The sequence below is a fragment of the Pararge aegeria genome, chromosome 2 (assembly GCF_905163445.1).
Source record: "Pararge aegeria chromosome 2, ilParAegt1.1, whole genome shotgun sequence".
Classification (NCBI taxonomy): domain Eukaryota; kingdom Metazoa; phylum Arthropoda; class Insecta; order Lepidoptera; family Nymphalidae; genus Pararge; species Pararge aegeria.
The window spans coordinates 11,220,206-11,241,897 of NC_053181.1; the positions used below are offsets into that span (position 1 = coordinate 11,220,206).

Below are 21,692 nucleotides of genomic sequence, written 5' to 3' on the forward strand. Positions count from 1 at the left end.
TCTATATATCGATAGTCGATACATCCATAATATTCTACAAGCCCAAGTCCCATCACAGCAAAGACTAAAAAAAAAGCTTCAAGTTCAGTTGATGTTTTACAAAGTGTAACGTAAATAATTATAAATTAATTCTAATCCATTTAGTATATTTCTTTTTAACCGTTACTTAAATTCATCTAAAGTCGATCTCGTATACAATAAAATGAAGATCCAAATACCTTAGTGAGCATAGCTATGATTATGTGCCACAAAAATTGTGTTTAGAAAGTTCCCAAGGCTTGAATCCTAGTTCTAACGATATGGATATTCACTCTGAATATATGGAACCTGTTACGCCAGGGCTTACTTACGATAATGTTGGTTACTGGAAAACTGAGGATAGCGGATACCATACATCATACACTCCAGGTTCATTGGAGTGCTCGGAATTATCAAGTGAAAACTTCAACCCTACAATATTTCAGAGCAAAATTGGCTTTACAGGACAGTTTCAAGTAGGTTGTTATGACATCCAATCAGATGTCAACTTTCGACCTACATTACAGTTTAGTACAGGAATTATCAGATCACAGGAAACTCATATAGAATCACCACAAAACCGAAGAGGCGTCAAACGGGCGTATAATGGAGAGCCAGACAATAGAGATCATATCAACTACGGCTCTATCCCAACTCCCACAAGTATGATAGCGGGAGGATTGTGTAAGCTGAGGTTTAGTGATAAAAAGTTAAATACATCCTATTCTTCTGGAAGTTTTGATTCTGCAGACTTTTTAACTGGAGATTTATACTCAAGAAATGAACATATTCATACACCTTACCCTACAACACCTATTAAAAAGGTCTGCAGAAACAATTGCAAGTTGAGTAGTCCACTAAATCCTAGAAAACCAGTAAAGAAGCTTAACTTTGCTATACACTCATTGTCATGTGATAGACAAGCGTTACAACCCATTGTCAAGTCTGTTAAACTTCAGAATAATGCTGATAATGCATATAAATTTAGACCTAATCAGAAAATAGACATAATAAAAATGTTGTATCAAGAAGCAAACGTTATGCCGCCAGTAATGAAAATTTTCAATTATTTGTCAAATGAAGATATTTATAAGTTTACATTAGTTAGCCCCCTGTGGCAAAAAGTTTGGGAAGATGTAAGCAAGGTAAAAACCAAGAAGCAAGAGTATTTACACTACCTTAAGGATGTACGGGACAACCAGGAAAACAAAATGTCAACACCCAAAAACATTGACACCATTCAGATAAGACCATTAATGGAGATTCACAATGTATTGAATAATCACAATGTAATAAATAAGACAACTAGTACTCCTATTAGCCCTCCAGGAACACCTAAAACCATCAGATTTAAAAGATTTGCTAAGGTAAGTTTAAAACAGTTAAGGTAGAGACATATTAAAATGTTGTGGCATATTATCAGCCAGTAGAATATTGTTTCAATACAAATAGTAGACTTTCCTTCACTGAATTTAATAATATTTAATAATATTCAACTGCATTTACACTATTCATGGGTTTCTAGGAATAAAGTTTTTCACCACAGACATAGAACCTGTATAGTAATGTCATCATCATCATAATATCCACCCATTACCGGCACAAGGTCTCCTCCACTATGAGTAGGGGTTAAGGCTTTAGACCATTACGGTGGCCCAGTGCAGATTGGTATAATTATCTATTATGTGAACTCAGTATCTTATTCAATATCAGGACTTGCAAAAAACTCATTTTGATATCATTTCTTTCTATTCTAGGCTGCATCATTAGATATACGTAAGCAACTGTGCTGTGTGCGATGTCAAAAACCTGCCAAAATAACAGAAGAGTCTTCTGGAGAGGAATGGGTTGAGTGCACAAGTGTCACTTGCTCCTACCAGTTTTGCAGATTTTGTAAGTGTGATAGGCATCCAGGTAAGAATTGCTTCAAATATGACCTTGATGGCCCTAGTCCATCAAAGAGGAAGAAAAATACCTGTGCTGTAGGTACCAAGAAAAGCAGAAAAAACTTAAGAAGACTCCTGTGACTTTAATATTGTAGATGTATACTTATACCAGTGATTTACTATAGAAGTTTTTGTTTGCATTCCATACCCAAAGATATGATGATTTCAAAAATCATTTGTAAGAGATTAGTATGAAATAATTTCGAGTAATGGAATTGAGGATTCCGTAGGTCTGATATTGTGCCATTTTTATTTGATAATTTTATAGTATGACTGCACTAACAACTTACTGTAATACCAATTGTAAGATTGTATTACATTAACAACAAAATTTTCTAAAGGTAACAACTTTGTTAAGCCTCTTACAATGAAAGTACAATATTTAATACATATAGATAAATTATGCATACCATCAATATGATAAGTAACTTTCCTTTTATTTAAACAGGATAAGTATAATATGGTTGAAAAATGCTTGACAGTATAATTTAGAATTGTTTTATAAATATTTTTATGGCCATTTCAAAATTTCACCCTGTAAACTCTGGCAAAAAAGTACTTTAGTAGTCTCTGGATTTAAGCTATCCCTATGCGAAATTACCCATAGATTGGCTGAGCTGCTGAGTTGTGGATAGACTATTTTTAAATCCTGCAGGATTGGTTCATGGGTAGTTTACTGGGATAAAAATTAATGTGTGCTGTAAGCTAAATATCCTTAAGATCTTGACTGTAGAGAGGCTGATTATATATAACAAGTAAACTCCAAACAAAGATACACTTTTGAATTTATAGCTAGCTTTTTAAAATGTTAGTTTTCCTGGGAAAAAATCCAACCAAACCAAAATGCCTATTGTCTTCCATATGCAAGCTCCCTCTATACCAAGATTAATAAAGCCGTTCAACAGTGGTAGGTAACAAGGCTTGTTCCAAAATAAAAAGCATCTTCAGAATGCAAGCTGCAGTGGTTTGAACACAGGTAAGAAACAGACAAACTTTCGCAATTAGTATGCTCTTATTGAGTTTATTAATATAATTTTACCTTATAAGTAGTGAACACGCAAATGCATTCATACAAGTATAACTGTCAATGTAGTTTTACTAGGGGTAGCTTGTTTCAAATACTTACCTAAATTACTTATAACGACTCGCTTGCCCTGCTGCTCGCGAAACAAAAAAAAATGATATCTACAAAATAAATCTATATGGAATTTGCTATGCAAAAAGTTGTAATGCCTTTAGAAAATTTTTGATTTTTAAAGGAAGAAGTTCCCAAAATGTAGGTTAATGTAAAGGACTGATATTTTATTGCCATAAACAATAACATAAGGTGGACAGTTTTTTTGTTTTACACAATATTTTATAAGAATTTCATTTGAGCTCAAAATTGAAAGGGTTAAATCATTATAATTTTAACTAGTTAATAAAAGCTATGTATAAAAAATTGGAATCTTTTGCCATAAAATTCAGTTAACGATAATTTTTAAAGTAAGTAAGTACAAAGAACAGCAACTGTGATATTACAGGTAATATTTCACTCATATCTGTTTTAACACTTAAAAGCACACTTGACATTTATGCACTCTATTTAATGTTTGACAATGTCTTACCTCACTCATCTAGAAATATTTTGTAGAGCATAGTTACTGATTAGGGTTATAAAAAATTACTACTTAGTTGTGCAACATCACTGCATATAATTTAAGTCGATAGTTAAGATATTTTAAGATTTGGTATTGTGATAATATTTTTTCGAATACTTGAACCTCTGATGGTTAATGCAATTAAAGAGTTTTATGTGCTTTTTCTTCATTACTGCTATAGTTCACAATTTTATTTAATAAAAATGTTACATAAAACCTTTTGGGAGTCGAAAATGTACTGCAATACAACAAAATTGAAGTAAATACTTGTAAGAACCTGGCGATTTATCTTAATAATATGTACAATTGACATTGTATTTTAATATTTTTACTTATTAATTTCTCTTAAGAAGAAGACTATAATTTCTTCTGCAGATGTATGTTTTTATTGCATAAACATTTTAATAGATACTCTTTCTATTTTCTAGTCTAAAATATGAAATATGTAATTTCGTTAATAAAAATTGCCGACAGCATTTATTACTGAGTTCTACACCCTGATAGGTACAATGTAATCAAAACTCATTGACATTTCTTCACTTCAAAGGACTGTTTATTTTGCATTTAAATTTGTAGATATTTAGGCTAAAAATAAGGTATACACCGCAATTTTATTTTTTGGTATGTTAAGATTTCGTCTGAAAAAAAGACTTCTTGATCGTGTGTGTAAAAAATCTGACGGCCGTTATAAATAATAATTCATCAGTAAGTTTTTTTACACACACGTTAGTTTTGTCAGAGAATCTTTTCTGAAAAGAAATACATTTACGTGTATCTATAATCCTATTTTTCTAGCATGACCTTCTTGTGTAAAGAATCTTTGCCTTTAAATATGAAGTCAATTAAAAACACAAATCTTACGCTTATGAAAAGATTGTTTACATAATAATACCAGTCAGAATAACGGAGTAGGTAGTATATCATGAATTTTGCAAAAACAAACTGGCGCCATAGTATCTACTTTATATTAATTAAAACCTGTTCTTATAACGGTAATACTTAGGTGGCAATATCCTGACCAATAAGGGATTGTAGGTTACATTTTGGTTGTTATTTGAAGGATTAAGAATATCGCCAACGCATGAGGTTTACTTAAAAAACTCGTACCAATTTACTAACACAAGTATCTTGTGTTGAAACCTGTTCTTAAAACAGTTATTCTTGATCAAGCAGCAAGAACTTAATACATTCTGCAGAGGGATTTTGGAAAATTTACTTTCGTATCGCCGTTCATTCCGGCAGTAGTCAAGTGTTTTACAAATAATACCTTAACAGCATTTAAGCTAATGATTCAGTATTTTCAATGTGAAATCCATTATAAATACATACATCACATATTATTAGTTATTTATTGTCAGTGCTTAGACTTATAAAATCACAGACAATAAAAATGTTAGTTTAATTATATTATTCTTAACAGTGCCTTTCTGTCGAGGCCTGACTTGGGACCAATACTCTTATGTAGATACCATATGTATTTTAAATTTGTAAATAATTAAATTTGCATATTCCTTTTACTCGTAACTTTAAAGACAAGTCATTTAAGTTAGCGTTCTTGTAATTTTTAATTTGAATAGATATAATTTTTGTTTCAACTTAGTTTTAATCAAATTTTCTTTCGTATTCATAATACCACAAAGAAATATTATTTATTCGAAAAGGCAATTAAAACGTCATTTAAATTGAATGTCGACTACGCAGTCCTCATAAATAGATCATACACATTTAATTTTGATTCATTCCATCGTATCGCACGGAACAGCCGTCTTAATGCAAAATTACAATCCTTGAACGTTCGTACATTATAAAGCAAATAATAAAGTAATTCTCCTGTATAATATTTTGACTATAATAAAGTAATTATTTAAACTGAAAAGATTAGGGCCGTGATTCTCTATTACATTCTGTACATAACCAAAATTTGTGACGTAAAAAAATACTTCACAAGATTAATAACAGTCAGTAAAGATTTCAATGCAATGGAGGATTATGGCCCAGATTTGTAATGTATTTAAAATATACCTGGGTATGTTATATCAACGGTTAAATAGTCAACTTATTAATCTCAAAATGCGTTCAAGAGATCGAAAGCTTCCTTGTAACGTACATCCATAATTAATATGGTACGATTCAAGGGATCACTTGTGGCCATATTTTAGCAAGAAATTAAATTAGCGAGAATTCAGATTACTCAGTTCGTTTACTGTTGTAACGGTGAATATATTGGTACAAAAAATATCCACATCAGAACTTTGTCTTCAGGTTTGTTATGAAAAATTATTTTAAAAGTAGTTAGTAATATTTAAATATCGATGATATTTTCCGTTTTATCACAACAAATACATTTAAGGGGAACTGGTAGGTAGGTAGCTTTTTCAACTCTACCTCAGTAATTCCGATCTTAAACTAGAATTCATATTTTTTGTTTGTATGTATTATATTAAGGTATTTGATTTTAAAACGAGATGATTTGAAAATAATTGCTGAACTTATTTCGAATAGTAATATTTTCAATACACCAATCGGTTGTATCATTCATATTATTATTTAAGAATTTTGGTTACAATTATTACGTTTTAAAAATGTTGGCATTGAAAATAAGTTTGCGATGTCATGTTTGTTATTTTCCATTGCGATCCTTATTCGGTAAAATGATGATGATGAAGATTATATTTTATTTATTTGTAAATATATATTTTTTAAATGTTTCAAGTTGACATTAACAGTAAACCATTAATTTTATCATTATAATCCGATTCATCTATAATAATTGTATTAAGAATTTAATCAGATATTTGAATAGCCCAGAATAATTGAATAACCCATATATTTTTTGTAAGATTTCCGCATTTATTTTATTATTATTTATGTATTATTTTACGAGCATCAACATGACATACTTTTAAATAATTAATTTCAATTGAACATAATGTGAATGAATGCTTGGGAAGCTCTCCGTCTCTAATTTTTAATAAAACTTTTTTATAAATTTCTTGTGTTTTTATTGTGGCTATTAAATAAAACAAAAAATCAAATCTTATCATATAGTTTTAATTACAAAATTTACAAACGATATTTACAAATGTCTTATAATTTATAAACTTTTAACAACGCCTCAAAATAATTATTGAAAGATCCGAAATTGCGATGGCCAGTCGTATTTATAATTCTGTAGTACTTAGGCTATTTGTATGTTTTTTTTTTAAATATATGTAAATAAAAATCTTTGTTCTGGTAGTAAAATCCGGTGGTGCAGAGGATAACTGTCTCAACTTGCATCCAAGTGTGCAATCTCAACCGAGGCCCATAACATACTTTGGTATCTGGTAAGCCACTTGAGGTATTTGCATTATCATCGACATTCTGAAATAAAAAAGAAGAATCTAATAGTAAAGAATTTGGGGTAGAACAAACAAACAATTTGAGGCAGGAATTAGCTGAGAAATCAAGTGCAATCCAAAGGGGATCCAATTCAAGTCTAATTATATGATTATAAAGTTTAAAAATACATAATATGTAGGTTAGGTTAGAACTGAAATTGGGAATTACATAATTAGTACAGAATCTCTGTTAAACCATTAATAATATTCCTTGACCACCTCAACCAGTAACAAACCAAGTTACCTTACAGTCTATATAACTGAAAAAAAGGCATAAAATTATCTCGGCATCGGTATTTTCTAAGCATTCAACCTTGTGAAGAGATGCGGGTTCAAATTTCAAATCCGAAATTATTATATGCATTTGTAAATATATTAAATATAAACTGCATTATAAGTAGGTTTTATAAAGCACCATTTGTTTTTACAAAGCATAATTAATGCCAGTGATGAACCTTTAAGATAATATAAAATATATTAACCGAGAGTGGAAGAACCAAGTTCGATTCCCGTAGTAACTTTTAGTACTTCTAGAGTTTTTTTTTATTTAAGTGTTTTAATATAACTTACTCTTATTGTGAAGGAAATCATCGGGAGAAAACCTGCTGCCTAGAAGTACTCCATTTGATACTTAAACAGCTTTGTAAAACACTGCCTAACCCTTTCCATTCTGCCGTACCATATAGTGGTAATGAGTTTATGATGAAATGGATAGATATACCAGAACGAAGTAAGATAAAGATGAGTATTTATTTAATTAAAGATAATTTATATCATAATTCTCCTTTATAATAACAAGAGATCACAACTAATATTTAGTATCAATGATAGGTTGACCGTTAGCGTTTCTCCAGCGATATACGCTGAAATATAATTCATAAGCCAGATTAAATCTTGTATTTCAATCTATTATTGGTACATAATATTTAGTTGTGTTCTCGTATAATACTAATATGTACAAAAAAATACACCAACCTTTGTCAGAGCCGCACCTAAAAGATTTCCACCACCATTTAAACTTGCTGTACACTAGGTCTGTGAGATTTAATAAAAAATAGGATTAAGGATTATAGCATTAGCAAGTAAGCAATTCTACGATAATTTAGCATTTTAAACCGGATCCACATTCTTTCGAGGCGACGCGAACGAAGTGCTGCCTACACAATCCCTGCCTCCGACAAAAAATATTGTTTAAGTCGGTGCCTACTCTAGCGTTTAGGCACAGACTCCGTTACGCTCAATTCAGTGTCAGTTTTTAGCCCGAGGTCAAAGGAAAGTCGTGAGGAAACAAAAAATGTATTGTATTTTTTTAAGAGTGGTAAAGGCTGGGCGGGTCATGAATGGCTAAGCTAATAAGCTGCTTGCCACGACTTCGGAAGGCGTTCTCAAGAGTTTGTGGATTCGGAGTTAGCTATAGTTCGTTTGCTCAAACATTTTGCACCGGCCCGTTTCCATAGGCGGAGGGCGGCTACTCATAAAACTCAGCACATATCGAACACTCACTGTGTACATGAGTGCCTAATATTTCGATTTCCCGTTGTAACATATTAGTAATTAATATTCAGAAATGTAGTGTAGCGCAATTTAGTGTGTTGTATTGCAAAATATTTGAACCAACTGGAACTTCTTAATTTTATTGATAATACTTGTATTATTGTTAAGAATTTTATGTAAGTACCCACTTAAATATTTTAAGCATGGAAATGTTCCAGTGCCTCATTATTAGGATATTTGGCCCTAAGAACTTATTCAACAAGATCTCACTTGACGGTTGTTATCTAATCTCATTTTTCGACTATCGATATATTCAGGAAGTAGCCTGCTATGGTGGATCGACTGACCTGACATAGCTGTACAAATTTTTTGATTTTGAAAGTGGAACCCTAAGAACGCTGCCAATTTTTAATGGATTTCAGAGATTCAGCACGTCTAGGTTGGTTAGATCCGGTGAACAGTAATCGATAGTTATTTTCAGTGTGGAATTTATAATAACGAATGTTTTTAATTTAACCTTTTAAAGGTTTATATGTAGGTTCCTTTAAATGTATGTTACTTAACCATCTTGAAAGTGAAAGTTTCAAACTACAGAAGGGCATGCCCATTTGCTCTGATGAGTTTCCCCTGTATACTTTGTACCTACCCAAAGTTCATTTTCCTTGATTGTTTATTTGTGCTTCGTTTGAATTTTGTATTTGTGGTAAGAAGCAAAACAAAAGGATTTTTTTTTTGTTTTTGTCTTAAGGAAAAAATATTATAGGTAGGTAATACTTACTAAGTATAAGTAGTTACGGGTTGGCAATTCTTATTCACTACCACCTACCACTCAAGACGTAGATAGGCAACATGCTTTATTATGGAAGTATGAAGATGTAGATGAAAAAAAATATAAATGCGTTTTTAAACAGTAGTTAACAGCGCGTCACGTTAAAAGCACTCTGACGGTCTCGCTGCGCAGTGGGCAGAATAAACAAATTACATAAGGCTTTCGGTCATAATAAACATTGAATAACATTGATAAAATTCACAGGTAATGTTAAAAATTGCCCCGCAGGTCGATCGTCTGAGATATTTTTAATTAGGTAACGCGAACACTGACCTTTAATATAACTCCTGCAGGTCGATTCTGTATCTCGGTTGTCAACAAATTTAGATAGCCACTGTGGAAAGTTGTAACGAAATTACCTGTTAAATCAACATTTTGCATTCTGAAACCTAAGTTTCCAACTGAGTTTATTTAAACTCGGATGCATTTACGTAAAGTATAATTATGGTTTGGGCGTTAGGTATTTGATGGTAACTTTCAGCAATAGCTAACTAAATTTGGTGTCAACTGAAATAAGTACAAAATATCCCTTCTGTACACTGGACAGGCTGCTGTCACTTTGTTTTTTTTAAAAAGTCTGACACCGTTTTGGCTCTGTACGTGGGATGATTACGATACGTCCACGAAAGTAAAATTAGCATTACTATTAAACCATTCGTTCCGGAGACTTTGAGAGTGGCAAAATTTAAGCTGTCCATTGCCAGTCCAGTGTACTTTGTTTTTAATGACTAATAATAGAGGTCAGTGAATGCAAACTATACTACTTAGTATATATTCTGTGGTGCATGGAACAAGCAAATGGGGTGACCGCGCATGATAGTAAAAACTCACGAGACAGACAGGCCATTGTAGAGCCATGCGCGCCACGTCTGCGGCGCAGGCGCAGCGCCGTCAATGCGGGCCTCGATGTGCACGCAGAGCGCGCGCCGGTCATGTGATCGACCTGACCGCGCGTCGCAAATTAGCCGCTTCCGGCACTCCCCGTCGCAAGTCCCACGGCGAGGACTGTTTTTCCAGTAATGTCTGAATCACAATTATTACATGAGAATTAGGTACCTATATCGTATCATCATCTATGTAGCGATAAGGCCGCCAAATTGTATACTTTCTGTTAAATTTTTATTTACAATTTTTCTATATGTTTATGTGGTGTACATTAAAAGTGTATTCATTCATTCATCTGTCACCGTTAGGAATACGTCATTTGTACTGGTGTATGTGGGAAAGTGAAGGCTCTTAACCAGGTAGGTACTGCTACGTTAAACAAGTCCACGTGCTTATAATAATATGATCTTACCCAGGTTCTCACCGAAAAAGGGAATTTATGAACGAACATGAGTTTAAAAAAAAACTCGTTGATTTCATCAAAGGTTAATATTTACGGTGCAAGGCACATTATCTTGCGGCAACGCGACAATAATGCAGTTCGCAGAAAACTAACTACTACCTTGCTAGTTATGTCAAGCTTTTTTATAACACTGCCTGTTGCCCGCGTTTGCTTCGATTTTTAAACAATCCGCGGGAACAGATGTTTTCCCGTGCTAAAATTTACTTAAGTAAGTATAGCTTCCAGCAGGTTAGATATCAAGATTTCTAAAGTAGTGGTTGGGCCGAACATAGGTTCCGAACAGACAAACAATCAAGGACAAATAAATATAAAAAATAGACAGACTCTAGAAATATTGTATGGATTCCATTAGGTATGTATAGTCATAGAACTGTACAAATGTGGTCCTTCCTTCTAGATGAAGGTCTACTGAAAAACGACAATTACTTGTGATATAGGTTGAAGACATCCTCCTTGGAAGTCATATCGTCTATAAACGTGTCCCAGTCCTGCGGGCGAAGCGATGGCATCATGTAGGCAGATCTTGCTGAATAGAGCTTATACCAAATTGGATAACCAAATAGATTTGCTTCCTTCAAGTTCATTATCCATGTTTCATGGTCAACAACCAGCTGTAAAAAATTAAGTCTTTTTATTGTAAAAACATTTTACCAGGCCTTTTCGTAAAAAAATTTTAACATCAACAAATATTGCTCGCGACTTCGTCCTTTCCGTTGTTCCGGTTTTTTTAAATCCCACGGGAACCTTTTTTTTCTTTGCTAAAACTTGCCCCCATGTGCATCACTTATCAACAAAGGCTTTTTCGGAATAAAAAATACCCTCTTTACCTATCCGTCTTGAGGATTCCAGTCCAGCTATGTTTATACCAAATTTCATCAAGATCAGCCAAATATGGGTACAAACAATAAATAAACAGGCACACTTTATTAGCATAGAGGGATTATGGTTTGAGAAACACTTGATTAGTTGAATTCAAATGGAAGAATCATTTACTTACTCGAGTTGTTGAATCATGATCTCCGTCTACATAATATATTCGATATCCCAAGTTTAAATCATAATAAGGTGACACTGACGGACCAACATAAGCAATACTAGTGGCTCTTCCTGAAATGAGACGAGGTTCCCTTTAGTTTAGCAGACGTGGTTAATGCTTAAAGTAGATATTTCGACTACAACTAAAACTCCAACGTTATGCCTCACCCACCTAGCCATGATATACCTTATAACATGATTCTGAACGTACTTCTAGGACAACTAAAAGTTTAAACAATGTATCAAAACACATATAACATTATTACAGTCAAGGTTATTATACAATTGACGGTGTTGATTGAAAGCAATCGGCCCCACGTTCATAAACATACATGCCAGAATAATGATTGTTTTTATTTGTAAAGCATTTGCTGGGTTATTTAGTGCCTTGGCTGTCGCTAGAATCAGCCTTCCAAACCGATGGAACCGACAAAAAGTAGGATTTGGCGATTCAAAAGTGCAGTGTTCTAGACTGCACTTTACTTGAAATAAATGAATTTTGAATTTGGTTGTGTTTCATATAGATACCAAAACTGTGTCGTACTGAACTAATTTTTAAAAATGAGACATGATAAGTCTTGTAAAACAGGACAATTTTATTTGGACTCACTGCCAAAGTTGAAACAAAATTAATACAAACCTAAATCATTTGGATCATAGAAAACTTCAAATTCATCGTAATGAGTATGACCAAAGAACTGGGCTGTAATAGTCGACTCATATCGATTGATGATAGCGTAATAATTTCTGCTCCATACTTTGAGACAATCCGAATGCCCGGGAGGTATATGCCCAATTATGTGAACTTTTTCACCACTAAATTCAGCAGACTGCAATTCGTAGATGAGCCACTGCAGCTCTGTTGCTGGATCCGTACTATTCAGTAGAAGCCACCTAAAATACAACATTCATATAAATAAAACTGATAAGTGATAAATACCATATTTCTTACATAACAATACATTGATTAAACATGATACTATCAATAGGTGTGTCAGTCCTTTTTGATTACAAGGATGCAAGTTAAGCATGAGGTCGCAACAAAAAGGATTTTTTCCAGAAAATAGAAACACTAATGTATAACTGAGGGACAGCGCAGATAGAGGATAAATCCGCGGAGGAGCTCTTTCATCTTAAAAATTTACACTTATTGTTCTTAATTAAAATCCTATACATTACAAAAGTTATATAAGCCATTGAAGTTCTTTTTTTAGAACCTGGGGCGTTAATAGTTCAGGAGTTCTGCCGGCTCTTCAAAAATCGAAAAGCACGTTTATTATGACGAGCATAAATTGCAATACTTATTATTGTGTAGTTTCAGTAGCCATCCGTAATATCACCAGTATCACTTGGCAATGGTGCTTTTCAAAAGCAAATACACTATAGTTGTCCCTATAATATTTGAAGAGTTCCCTCAATATCTCCAGGACCCCTTCAACAAATCAACAACAAATCTTGCCTTATGAAATAGGACCACATGGGAAGTATACCGTGTCAAACTAAGTAAGAAATATCAAATTAAGAAATAATTTGGTTTATAGATGACTGAGTTTTGAGGTAAATAAATTCAGCCGAATTGAGAACCTACTCCATTTTTTAAGTCAGTTAAAAAAATAATGGGTCAAAAACATACCAGTTTTTATTATTGCAATAATTCATGTTAAGAGATATAATCCGGAAACCAGGTCGAACAAGGACGGAATAAAATGCCCCACGGCGTACTGTGTGGGACACTCCTGCAGGCAGCCATCTACGCCACTGTGCGTCCAGCTCGTTATACAACCAGGCGATGTTTGACTCTGGCGACGAGATATATGGAGGTGGAAAGCTGGAAAATATAACATAATGTTTTACAATAATATTATTTACTAACTGTTGCTTACAAATTCATCGAATAAGTTTTTTCGTTGGTTAGTCTATTCGGGAGAAAAAATACCTATCCTATTATTTATGTTCGTTCTGATGAAAAATGTATTTGTTTAAAAAAAAAAAAATGTGTCAGGAGAGTTGACTTTATGACGTTGTTTGTTAACACTTTTATTTCTTTAACAATTATTCTAGTTTCGCTCCGAAACCGGAGTGAAACTTGTTTTCGGGCACATTGCCGAAGATCTGTTTGGTGTGGCATACAAAGATTGAAGAAATTATAAATTACACCATACAGATTCTTCTGCTTTTCGCGGAAATAAAAGCGCGGAAAGTATAGCAAATTAAGCTTAATTTTCATAACATATCATGGAATTCCGCAAAGTAACGTCTGCTTCTATCCAAGCCGTGCATACTTACTGCGTAGTTAACAAAGATTTTAAATCCCATGGGAATTTCCCTGAACACTCACCTATTCACTGGTGAAGATTCGTGGTTGCCAAGAGCAGGGAAGATAGGAACCCCGGGAAACATATCAGACATTTGTGCAACAGTTTCTTGAAGGACCTTAAGATTTTCTTCCTTTGTTTGGTTCCACACGTCATGTGGTGGTAAATCCCCGGTCCATAAAATATAGTCAATATCCTGAAATAGTAAATGTTTGTCATGAAAATGAGGAATTAGCTCAGAATCAATCAATGCTTAGTCGAAGAGTAGCTATACATACGGTGTGTGTATCTGCTATGTTCTTTAACATGTGGTCGATAGTGCGTTTTGGTGTGTCACACTTGCGGTAGTCGCCCCAACGACCAGCACCTCCACCCGGAGTCAAAGCTGGGCCGTTAGAAGCTCGACAACAAAGCGGCTCGTTGCATTCCGCGTTAGCACCTGTGATAACAAATGTAGTATGTAAGTATATCATGTATTATATGTAACAAATAGCGGTCCCCCGCGGCTGTTGTCCGCATACAAATTCTACCATACCATACAAACTTTATTACATTATTCACCGCCTGCCAAGCCCAATTATTGGGCTATCCAATGCAAAAAGATGTTAAAATTGGATTTATATCACCTTAGTTTAAAACCTTCTGACAAATAAACTTCAATCCCCCAACACCTTTAGAGGTTGATTTTTTAAAAATACTTTAACAAGTTTTCTACTATTTTATTTAACAACCTATATACCAATATTTGTATAACTTAAAAATAAAACTCTGATAAAAACTTTCATCTTTTTTAAGGGGGTGATAATTCAGAAAGTTGAAGGAAGGTATAAGGTCTTTACTCTTCCTCAAATATTACGAATGCAAAAAGAAAACTAGGAAAAAACCGCCTAAGAGAATCCCTGAAATTAGCGCGTTAAAACAAAAAACAAACTTTCCAGCTTTATTATTAGTGAACATATGAAATGAGGTCGTCGTCCGGCGTAAACAATTTGCCCCTACCAACCGTAGTCCAACTGGTGGGACAGAATATTTTGACCCAAATGTAATTTTTTAAGTCTCCGTAGTAAAAAATAAAAAACCCTATAAAGTTTACTTATATCTGTTATTACAGTACAGCTATTTCAATTAATAACTTTTTAAAAAGAGTTTTTGTTCACGAGTTTTTATGTGAACTATTTTATGTGATATGCCCAATTATTTCGATAAAATTAATTTTGTTATATCAACGTATTGCTCCTAAATCACTGATTCGAACAAACTAGAAAGAAACAGAAAAGTCGTCGGCAAAATAACATAACGTTAAGTTATCTATATTTCATTACTACGGAACTCTATCTACGCGTTCTGATACACGCTTATTTTTTTTTTTTGTTTCTTTTCTACGGTTAGCATCCAATATGGTATAGAACTCTAAAGAATGGAGTCAGATGTCTTCAGACACAAAAGCCAACAAGAAATAAAGGAAATAAAAATCAACACTAAAGACAACTTACCTTCAGCATAATAAGGATCGAAGTGTGTGTCCGATATTTGGAGAACTTTAAACGTCGGAGCTTTTTCAATAGGCGCATCTAATTTTACAACTGGTGGTTTCGGAACTGGAGGGAAAGCTACTTCCCACTCGTGATAGGGATTATAAACATCTCCACAGGCATCTCCAATTACAAAACTGCATATTTCATTTGGGCCTATGGTGATACGCTTTAATACGTATACAACTTCGCTCTAAAACAAAATACATATTTATTGATCGTTCAACATTATAATTGTAGAAGAAGTTCAATTTTGTTAAAACTTACCCCGAAAAGTCTTGTAATGCCTTCACATACTCTTGCAGATTGTATGTTTAAAGATACGCAAAATTGATATATCATTTTATTTATTTCTTCTTTACTTTTTCCAAGTCTCATATAATGCTGCAAAAGACCAGCTCCGGCCTTACATGCTGTACATGATACTTTGGACATAACAGAATGTTCTACTTCATAATAAACTTGTTTTAGATTTAATAGTTTTAGCGCTTTGTCCACGAAGAGAGGCAAATTTGAACTTTTATCACTATCCCACAAAAGTCTTGAGTAATTTCGTTTCAGGGCTGCCATGTGAGCTATGAGTTCTGTTTCGTTGGCGGACGGAGGTAGTTTGTGAGTAAAATTAGATGGTATAAAGAACGGTTCATCATTCCGTGGTGATTCCGTCCAATTCCATGTATCCATCGGTGGTCTCCATCTTATTACTGGTTTTATATTTCTTCCAGATTGTTGTAAAAATAAAGGGTTACCTATAAATAGTGAAACGTCAAATTAAGACTTGCCTGCATTTTAATTGTATCTATGCATAAACAAATTTATGGTAAAAAAATGATTGTTAAAAAAATTGTTCATTAATATTACAAACTAAAAAGAAAATGTTGCAGTACCTGATATCGTCGTAATAAAAATAACTATTTCTAGCAGTAGAAGCCATGGTATTCTTATAATCATAACTGGATTTTGCAGTGAAGAGTAATCTGCGAAAAAGAAAAAAGCTTTTAGCAAATTAAACAACAAAAGTCAAGACGGCGGGTCCCACCTTAATAAACTTAGTTTTATACATAATATTTAGTCCAAATAAATAAAGGTGACTGTAAACAATGTTTATAATATAAATATATTTCTAGAAACAAGTAAGCAATTTGCCAAGACGGCTGCCAACTTGACTAATGTCGATGTATGGATATATGGATAGGTAGGCGAAAATTCGCGGTAATAAATTCCGGCGTTTTCTAATTTATAAAAATATATTATGTTACAATTTATTCATTCATCATCACGTAATGATATCTTTATTTACTATCTTGTTTTTCGTTATATAAGCTTATTCTTTTGGTCTATCGAAAATAAGTACGTCAGAGATACCTAGAGCTTAATAGAAAGTTCATGTTGTAACTTAACTTTAGATAAGTAGGTAGGTATCAATAGAAAGCTATAAAATGTAATACTTGATGTTCAAACCATCACGTCATCTTATGACATTGGTCTTTCACTTCAAGAATGACCAGTAAACATTCATTTTAATGTATTTATGTAATAAAAATACCTTGAAGTAAGTACGACATAATAAATTGTCCGTAATGAAGTATCTCATAAAGTTAGTCTCCTTCCACATGAAAGGCAATAAAAGGCTCATAAAATTGGTAGTTCAAGTAAACTGTATGATATTAATTGAATTCTTGGATGAATACAAATCCCAGTGAAAGTAGGCCAAAGAATGATGCTGTCCCACTGCGTACATAAATTATAATACTCTATTAAATAATGGAGTACCTGCATATTATTGCGTAACTCGTCTGTTTACTACAATGCAGTTAGACACTTAATTCCATCGGATTTACATAATTATAATTGTTTCTCACGATTGTTTCCATAAGGCTGACCTCACTAGCGCAGCAGTGTGTGATGTGTCCTTATAAATGAGTCCTCATTTATGAGAGGTCCGGGGTTCGTTGTCCGGCTATTTTAGCAGGTTGCATACTTGAACCGGTGGTAGAGTCAATACAAAAAGAAACGCTTGACGTTTCATAAGTGCTTATAGAGTAAGCCTACGTGAAATAAATGAATTTTGAATAGCTAATTTCTCATTTAGGCTTTATTTCAGGGCTACTAGAATTTGATATTTTTTTACCTACCTATTTACTGTTTTATAGGTAGAAGTTAATTCAATGGGTATCAGTATGAGATAAAATAGCATCCACAATCCACGTACTTATACTTTGGTTCACACTACACCCAAACACACACACACACGGGTTGTAGCAGTAGTAGAGCTTTTTGTGAAAGAATTCGTCAGAGGAAGTACAACCACCATTCTTATCCGCTGCCGCTAAGCAGTAATGCCGGTGCTATTACAAGCACATCAGACTACATCTACGCCTCATGTTAATGGACATAGGGAAACATTTCGCAGGATTTGTTTCTTGTGATAGTGTTTCCAGTGGTGTGCAATTCATACATGCACAACAGCACTGCATACCCTGATATATTCATATAACTGGCATCAGAGGAGGATTTCGCCATTTTATGCCATTTTACGTCTTCATGCTCACCCTGTTCCAAATTCCACTGCATGCCACTGAGAGAGCTATTTCAGTATTGAATTCATAACATTGAACGATTAGGTCATCAAAAATGCATAAAGGAAATGATTTGGGTCTAAACTATAAAAAATATGTTTTGGAACGTTTTTGCCTTTGTTTAGAACATCCCCTTACGAATTTATTTATGGTTTATGTTTCTTTAAAACAAGATATTTTACTAGAATGAAATAGGTGCTTACGATACCCGTATTTCGTATATTGTTTTGCAGAATTTGAATCGATAAAAATAACGATGTTAAGATATTTAGGTGCATTGTTCTTGGGAGGCTACCCGTATTTGATTAAATTCCAATAAATCATTGAAGGATGTAAATCATTTAAAGGTAACCTACCTACCTACCAGAAATCAATAGCCAAGACATGACGTAATTGTCGCTTTTTAACAGAGGGTACATTGCCGAAGATCTGTTTGGTGTGGAGTATAAGGATTGAAGAAATTATAAAGTACACCATAAAGATTCTCCTGCTTTACGCCTATAGCAAATGAAGCTTTATTTTCATAATATAGCCCTCGCTTATAACTTGGATATGAGTAAAAAATAAAAAATACTGTTATTGTTACGAAATTCTATTTGAAACACCAAAACGGAAATCTGGTTATTTTTTTTCTTATTTGTAAATGAGAAAATTATATATTTTTAGTTTATAATATAACCCATTTGCCCAGATGTAAATAGGTTATTTTGTCTATTTTATCCTTTCTCTGTATAGCTATGCTTACTTAACATCACATGAATATTGGATTGGTCATGACATTCTTGTGGCATATTAACGCTGTGACTAAGCCGGCAATAATACAATTACTTAAAACACTTGTATGTCTCTATCTTTATAAAATTTTAATAAAAAAATAACATAGCACAAAACCATTTTATCGCAGCACTTCCTGGTATTTCCTGTACCAAAAAACTAGCTATACTGCACAGTAAAAATCGCACTACATTTTATGTTGATTTTCAGGGAAATTATACTTAATCATCATCATCAAACAATGGGCACTGGTCTCCCTCTCAGAATGAGAAGGGTTTAGGCCTTAGTCCACCACGCTGGCTAAGTGCGGATTGGTAAACTTCACACGCCCTTGAGAATATTATGGGGAACTAACAAAACTAATTAACTATTGTGCAAGTTTCTTCACGATGTTTTTGCTGTCAAAGCAAGTGATATTTAATTGCTAAAATTAAACGACTCCGGAAAGTTATGTGCGTGCTGGGGATCAAACCCGGTCCCCTTCGAAGGGGAAGTCGAAGCCTTACCCACTAGGCTATCACCACTATAAATTGATTTCAAGTGCCTTTTTCGTATGCCGGCTGTTAAATGTAATGAGATTTTTATTTTTTTCATTTTAGTAAAAACAGTCATTACATGGAAGTAACATAATACATATATATTGACAATCTTATAACATAGACTAAACATTTCCGAAAAAGTACAGTTAATTTACAATACTAGAAAATTTTAAAAGCATTGAGCAGAGCAGTAAGGCAATAAGTGGTAGGAAAAAAACAATAGGTACATGATTATTGAGCTAAAAGCTGAAAGAAACAGCTCTCTCAAGAAAGTGCAAATGTCGGTTTGTCGATGAACACTGAAAAGACGAAAATAATGACAAACTCTACAAAAATTAATATCACTGTAGACGGATACAGTATCGAATACGTAGATGAGTATATTTATTTAGGCCAGATCATATCACCTACAGATTCAATGTCTAAAGAAATTGACAGGAGAATAGCAAATGGTTGAAAGAAATACTGGGCAATGAAGAAAATGAAAAGTAGAGATCTTGGTATGCCGATAAAGAGTAGAGTTTTCAACACTTGTATTTTACCCTGTCTTACTTACGGCTGTGAAACTTGGTCTCTAAATCTAAATCATAGAACAAAACTAGTAACTTGCCAAAGAGCAATGGAAAGAAGCATGATAGGAGTGAAGATAATAGACCGATATAGTACCCACAACATTAGAAATCAAACTAGAGTCATTGATATTCTAAATAAGATTGACATACAAAAATGGAGATGGGCAGGACATTCACAAAGAGATAGACAGGAAAAATGGAGCAAAGTCGTCACAAACTGGTACCCACGAGATAGAAAGAGAAATAGAGGCCGACCATATAGAAGGTGGGAAGACGACATTAAACAGACCGCGGGACCTAACTGGCGCAGAGTAGCGCACGACAGGAAGCAGTGGCGAGAGCTAGAGGAGGCCTTTGCCGACAGGCAATCCGAAACTCGTGACATAATTAATTAATAATTTAAGTACATTAATTAATTCAATATTATTGTAAAACCATACCTAACCTAACAATTCAATATATTAATGTTTATTAAATTTAAAAGTATAAATGTTTATTAGTGTGTATGAAATGACGTTTTGGAATTAAAGGCTATTTTATTTTATTAATTTATTTATTTTATTTACATGATTATTAAAAACGGCAAGGAAGAAAAAGATATAGTTGAAGATAAAGACATATAAAAAGTATTTAAGAAGCTGTTTTAATTTTCTTAAAGGAGCTAAAAATCAGGTCCACGTCAAAAAATCGTTATATAGTCTTACAGCACGAGAGACGTAACAATAGCATGTGTATTTTATAAGGAAAAAAGGCGGCGAAAACAAGTTTAGTTTACGATTGGGGCGAATAGGGAGTTTTAGAACATATCCACAAAACGTACTTAGTGCATTAAAAACTCCCATTTGCAACGGTTCATCACAGACTGCACTCAGGAAAGATAGGCAAATAAAGTGGGAAATTATATCTAGTGTAAACGGTAAGGATTCTAGCGATACCCTATTAAACCCCATTTAAATACGTTCGGGCATTTAGAACCCAATGTTCAAATTTAAAAAAAAACAACATGAACCCTAAAAATGTTTTGGAGTTGTTAAAAACTGTAGTTTTTTACCATACGGTGCACATTTTGTTGTGGTTTACAGTTATGAGTCAGCGGTTTTTACAGACGCTAGTACACGGACGTGGAGGTCGCCACTTTCTCCCCGCTTCATTGACTCTGTTGGAAAGAAAGTGACGGTGGTATCGCACATACGGTCTACGCTTCGGCTAAATACTGTTGAACTAATTAGATCAGTGCCAAACACGATTTTATGCTAATTTAGAGCTTTTTATCTTATCATATCTACTTGTTACTAATAATGTAAATGTGAAACCTTGTAAGTTTGGATATTTGTTGCTCCTTCAAGCCCACTGCCACCCTTTATTAAAACTATGGGTATAGGTTTAATTTTGTCTCAGAAAACGCATAAGTTCCCACAGGGATATATGAGTTATCAAAACTACCGTCTGGTTTTTAGGTACGTTGAAAAACGTGATATGCATTTGTGTTCTTCTCGTATTTCTACAAAACAACATAACACTCTTGTATACCGAAGTTTTTAAATAAAGTAAAACTAGCGGACCGGCGCGACTTCGTCTGCGAATGAGTCGTCTTCAAAAAATAGTCGTATGTCCAATATAAATGATTCCGAGATTCCAATATAAATGAATCCTAGCTTGATCAATGTATCGCCCCCGAAAACCCCCTGTAT

General features: G+C 33.7%; 2 protein-coding genes across 5 annotated transcripts in view; one reads left to right on the forward strand and one right to left on the reverse strand.

The window, feature by feature from the left end:
* The first annotated feature begins 88 nt into the window (after positions 1-88).
* On the forward strand, positions 89-6,474 carry LOC120631821. Its single transcript, XM_039901498.1, has 2 exons — positions 89-1,385; positions 1,776-6,474. Exons 1-2 carry the CDS (start codon positions 300-302, stop codon positions 2,043-2,045), a joined length of 1,356 nt encoding a protein of 451 aa, XP_039757432.1. The 5' UTR covers positions 89-299; the 3' UTR covers positions 2,046-6,474.
* Positions 6,475-6,634: 160 nt separating this feature from the next.
* LOC120630150 (sphingomyelin phosphodiesterase) overlaps positions 6,635-21,692 on the reverse strand; it is a 33,296-nt gene continuing 18,238 nt past the window's right edge. The window contains exons 2-13 of one of the 4 annotated variants that reach the window (XM_039899311.1): positions 16,425-16,514; positions 15,805-16,286; positions 15,499-15,730; positions 14,284-14,444; positions 14,029-14,201; positions 13,324-13,518; positions 12,331-12,584; positions 11,653-11,762; positions 11,082-11,266; positions 10,148-10,330; positions 7,960-8,019; positions 6,635-6,967 (exon numbers count right to left, since the gene is read on the reverse strand). In XM_039899311.1, the coding sequence (XP_039755245.1) occupies positions 7,998-8,019; positions 10,148-10,330; positions 11,082-11,266; positions 11,653-11,762; positions 12,331-12,584; positions 13,324-13,518; positions 14,029-14,201; positions 14,284-14,444; positions 15,499-15,730; positions 15,805-16,286; positions 16,425-16,488 (2,061 nt within the window). In that variant the 5' untranslated portion in view covers positions 16,489-16,514 and the 3' untranslated portion in view covers positions 6,635-6,967; positions 7,960-7,997. Of the gene's footprint in view, positions 6,968-7,959; positions 8,020-10,134; positions 10,331-11,081; positions 11,267-11,652; positions 11,763-12,330; positions 12,585-13,323; positions 13,519-14,028; positions 14,202-14,283; positions 14,445-15,498; positions 15,731-15,804; positions 16,287-16,424; positions 16,515-21,692 lie in introns of those variants that run through there. The other 3 variants (XM_039899306.1, XM_039899302.1, XM_039899318.1) reach the window with 3 other exon arrangements.

Excerpts from the sequence above, each read along its gene's own strand:
- LOC120631821 (XM_039901498.1), top strand. The coding sequence starts at position 300 with ATGGATATTCACTCTGAATATATGGAACCTGTTACGCCAGGGCTTACT. Across the intron at positions 1,386-1,775 it reads GATTTAAAAGATTTGCTAAG|GCTGCATCATTAGATATACG; the intron begins GTAAGTTTAAAA and ends TTTCTATTCTAG.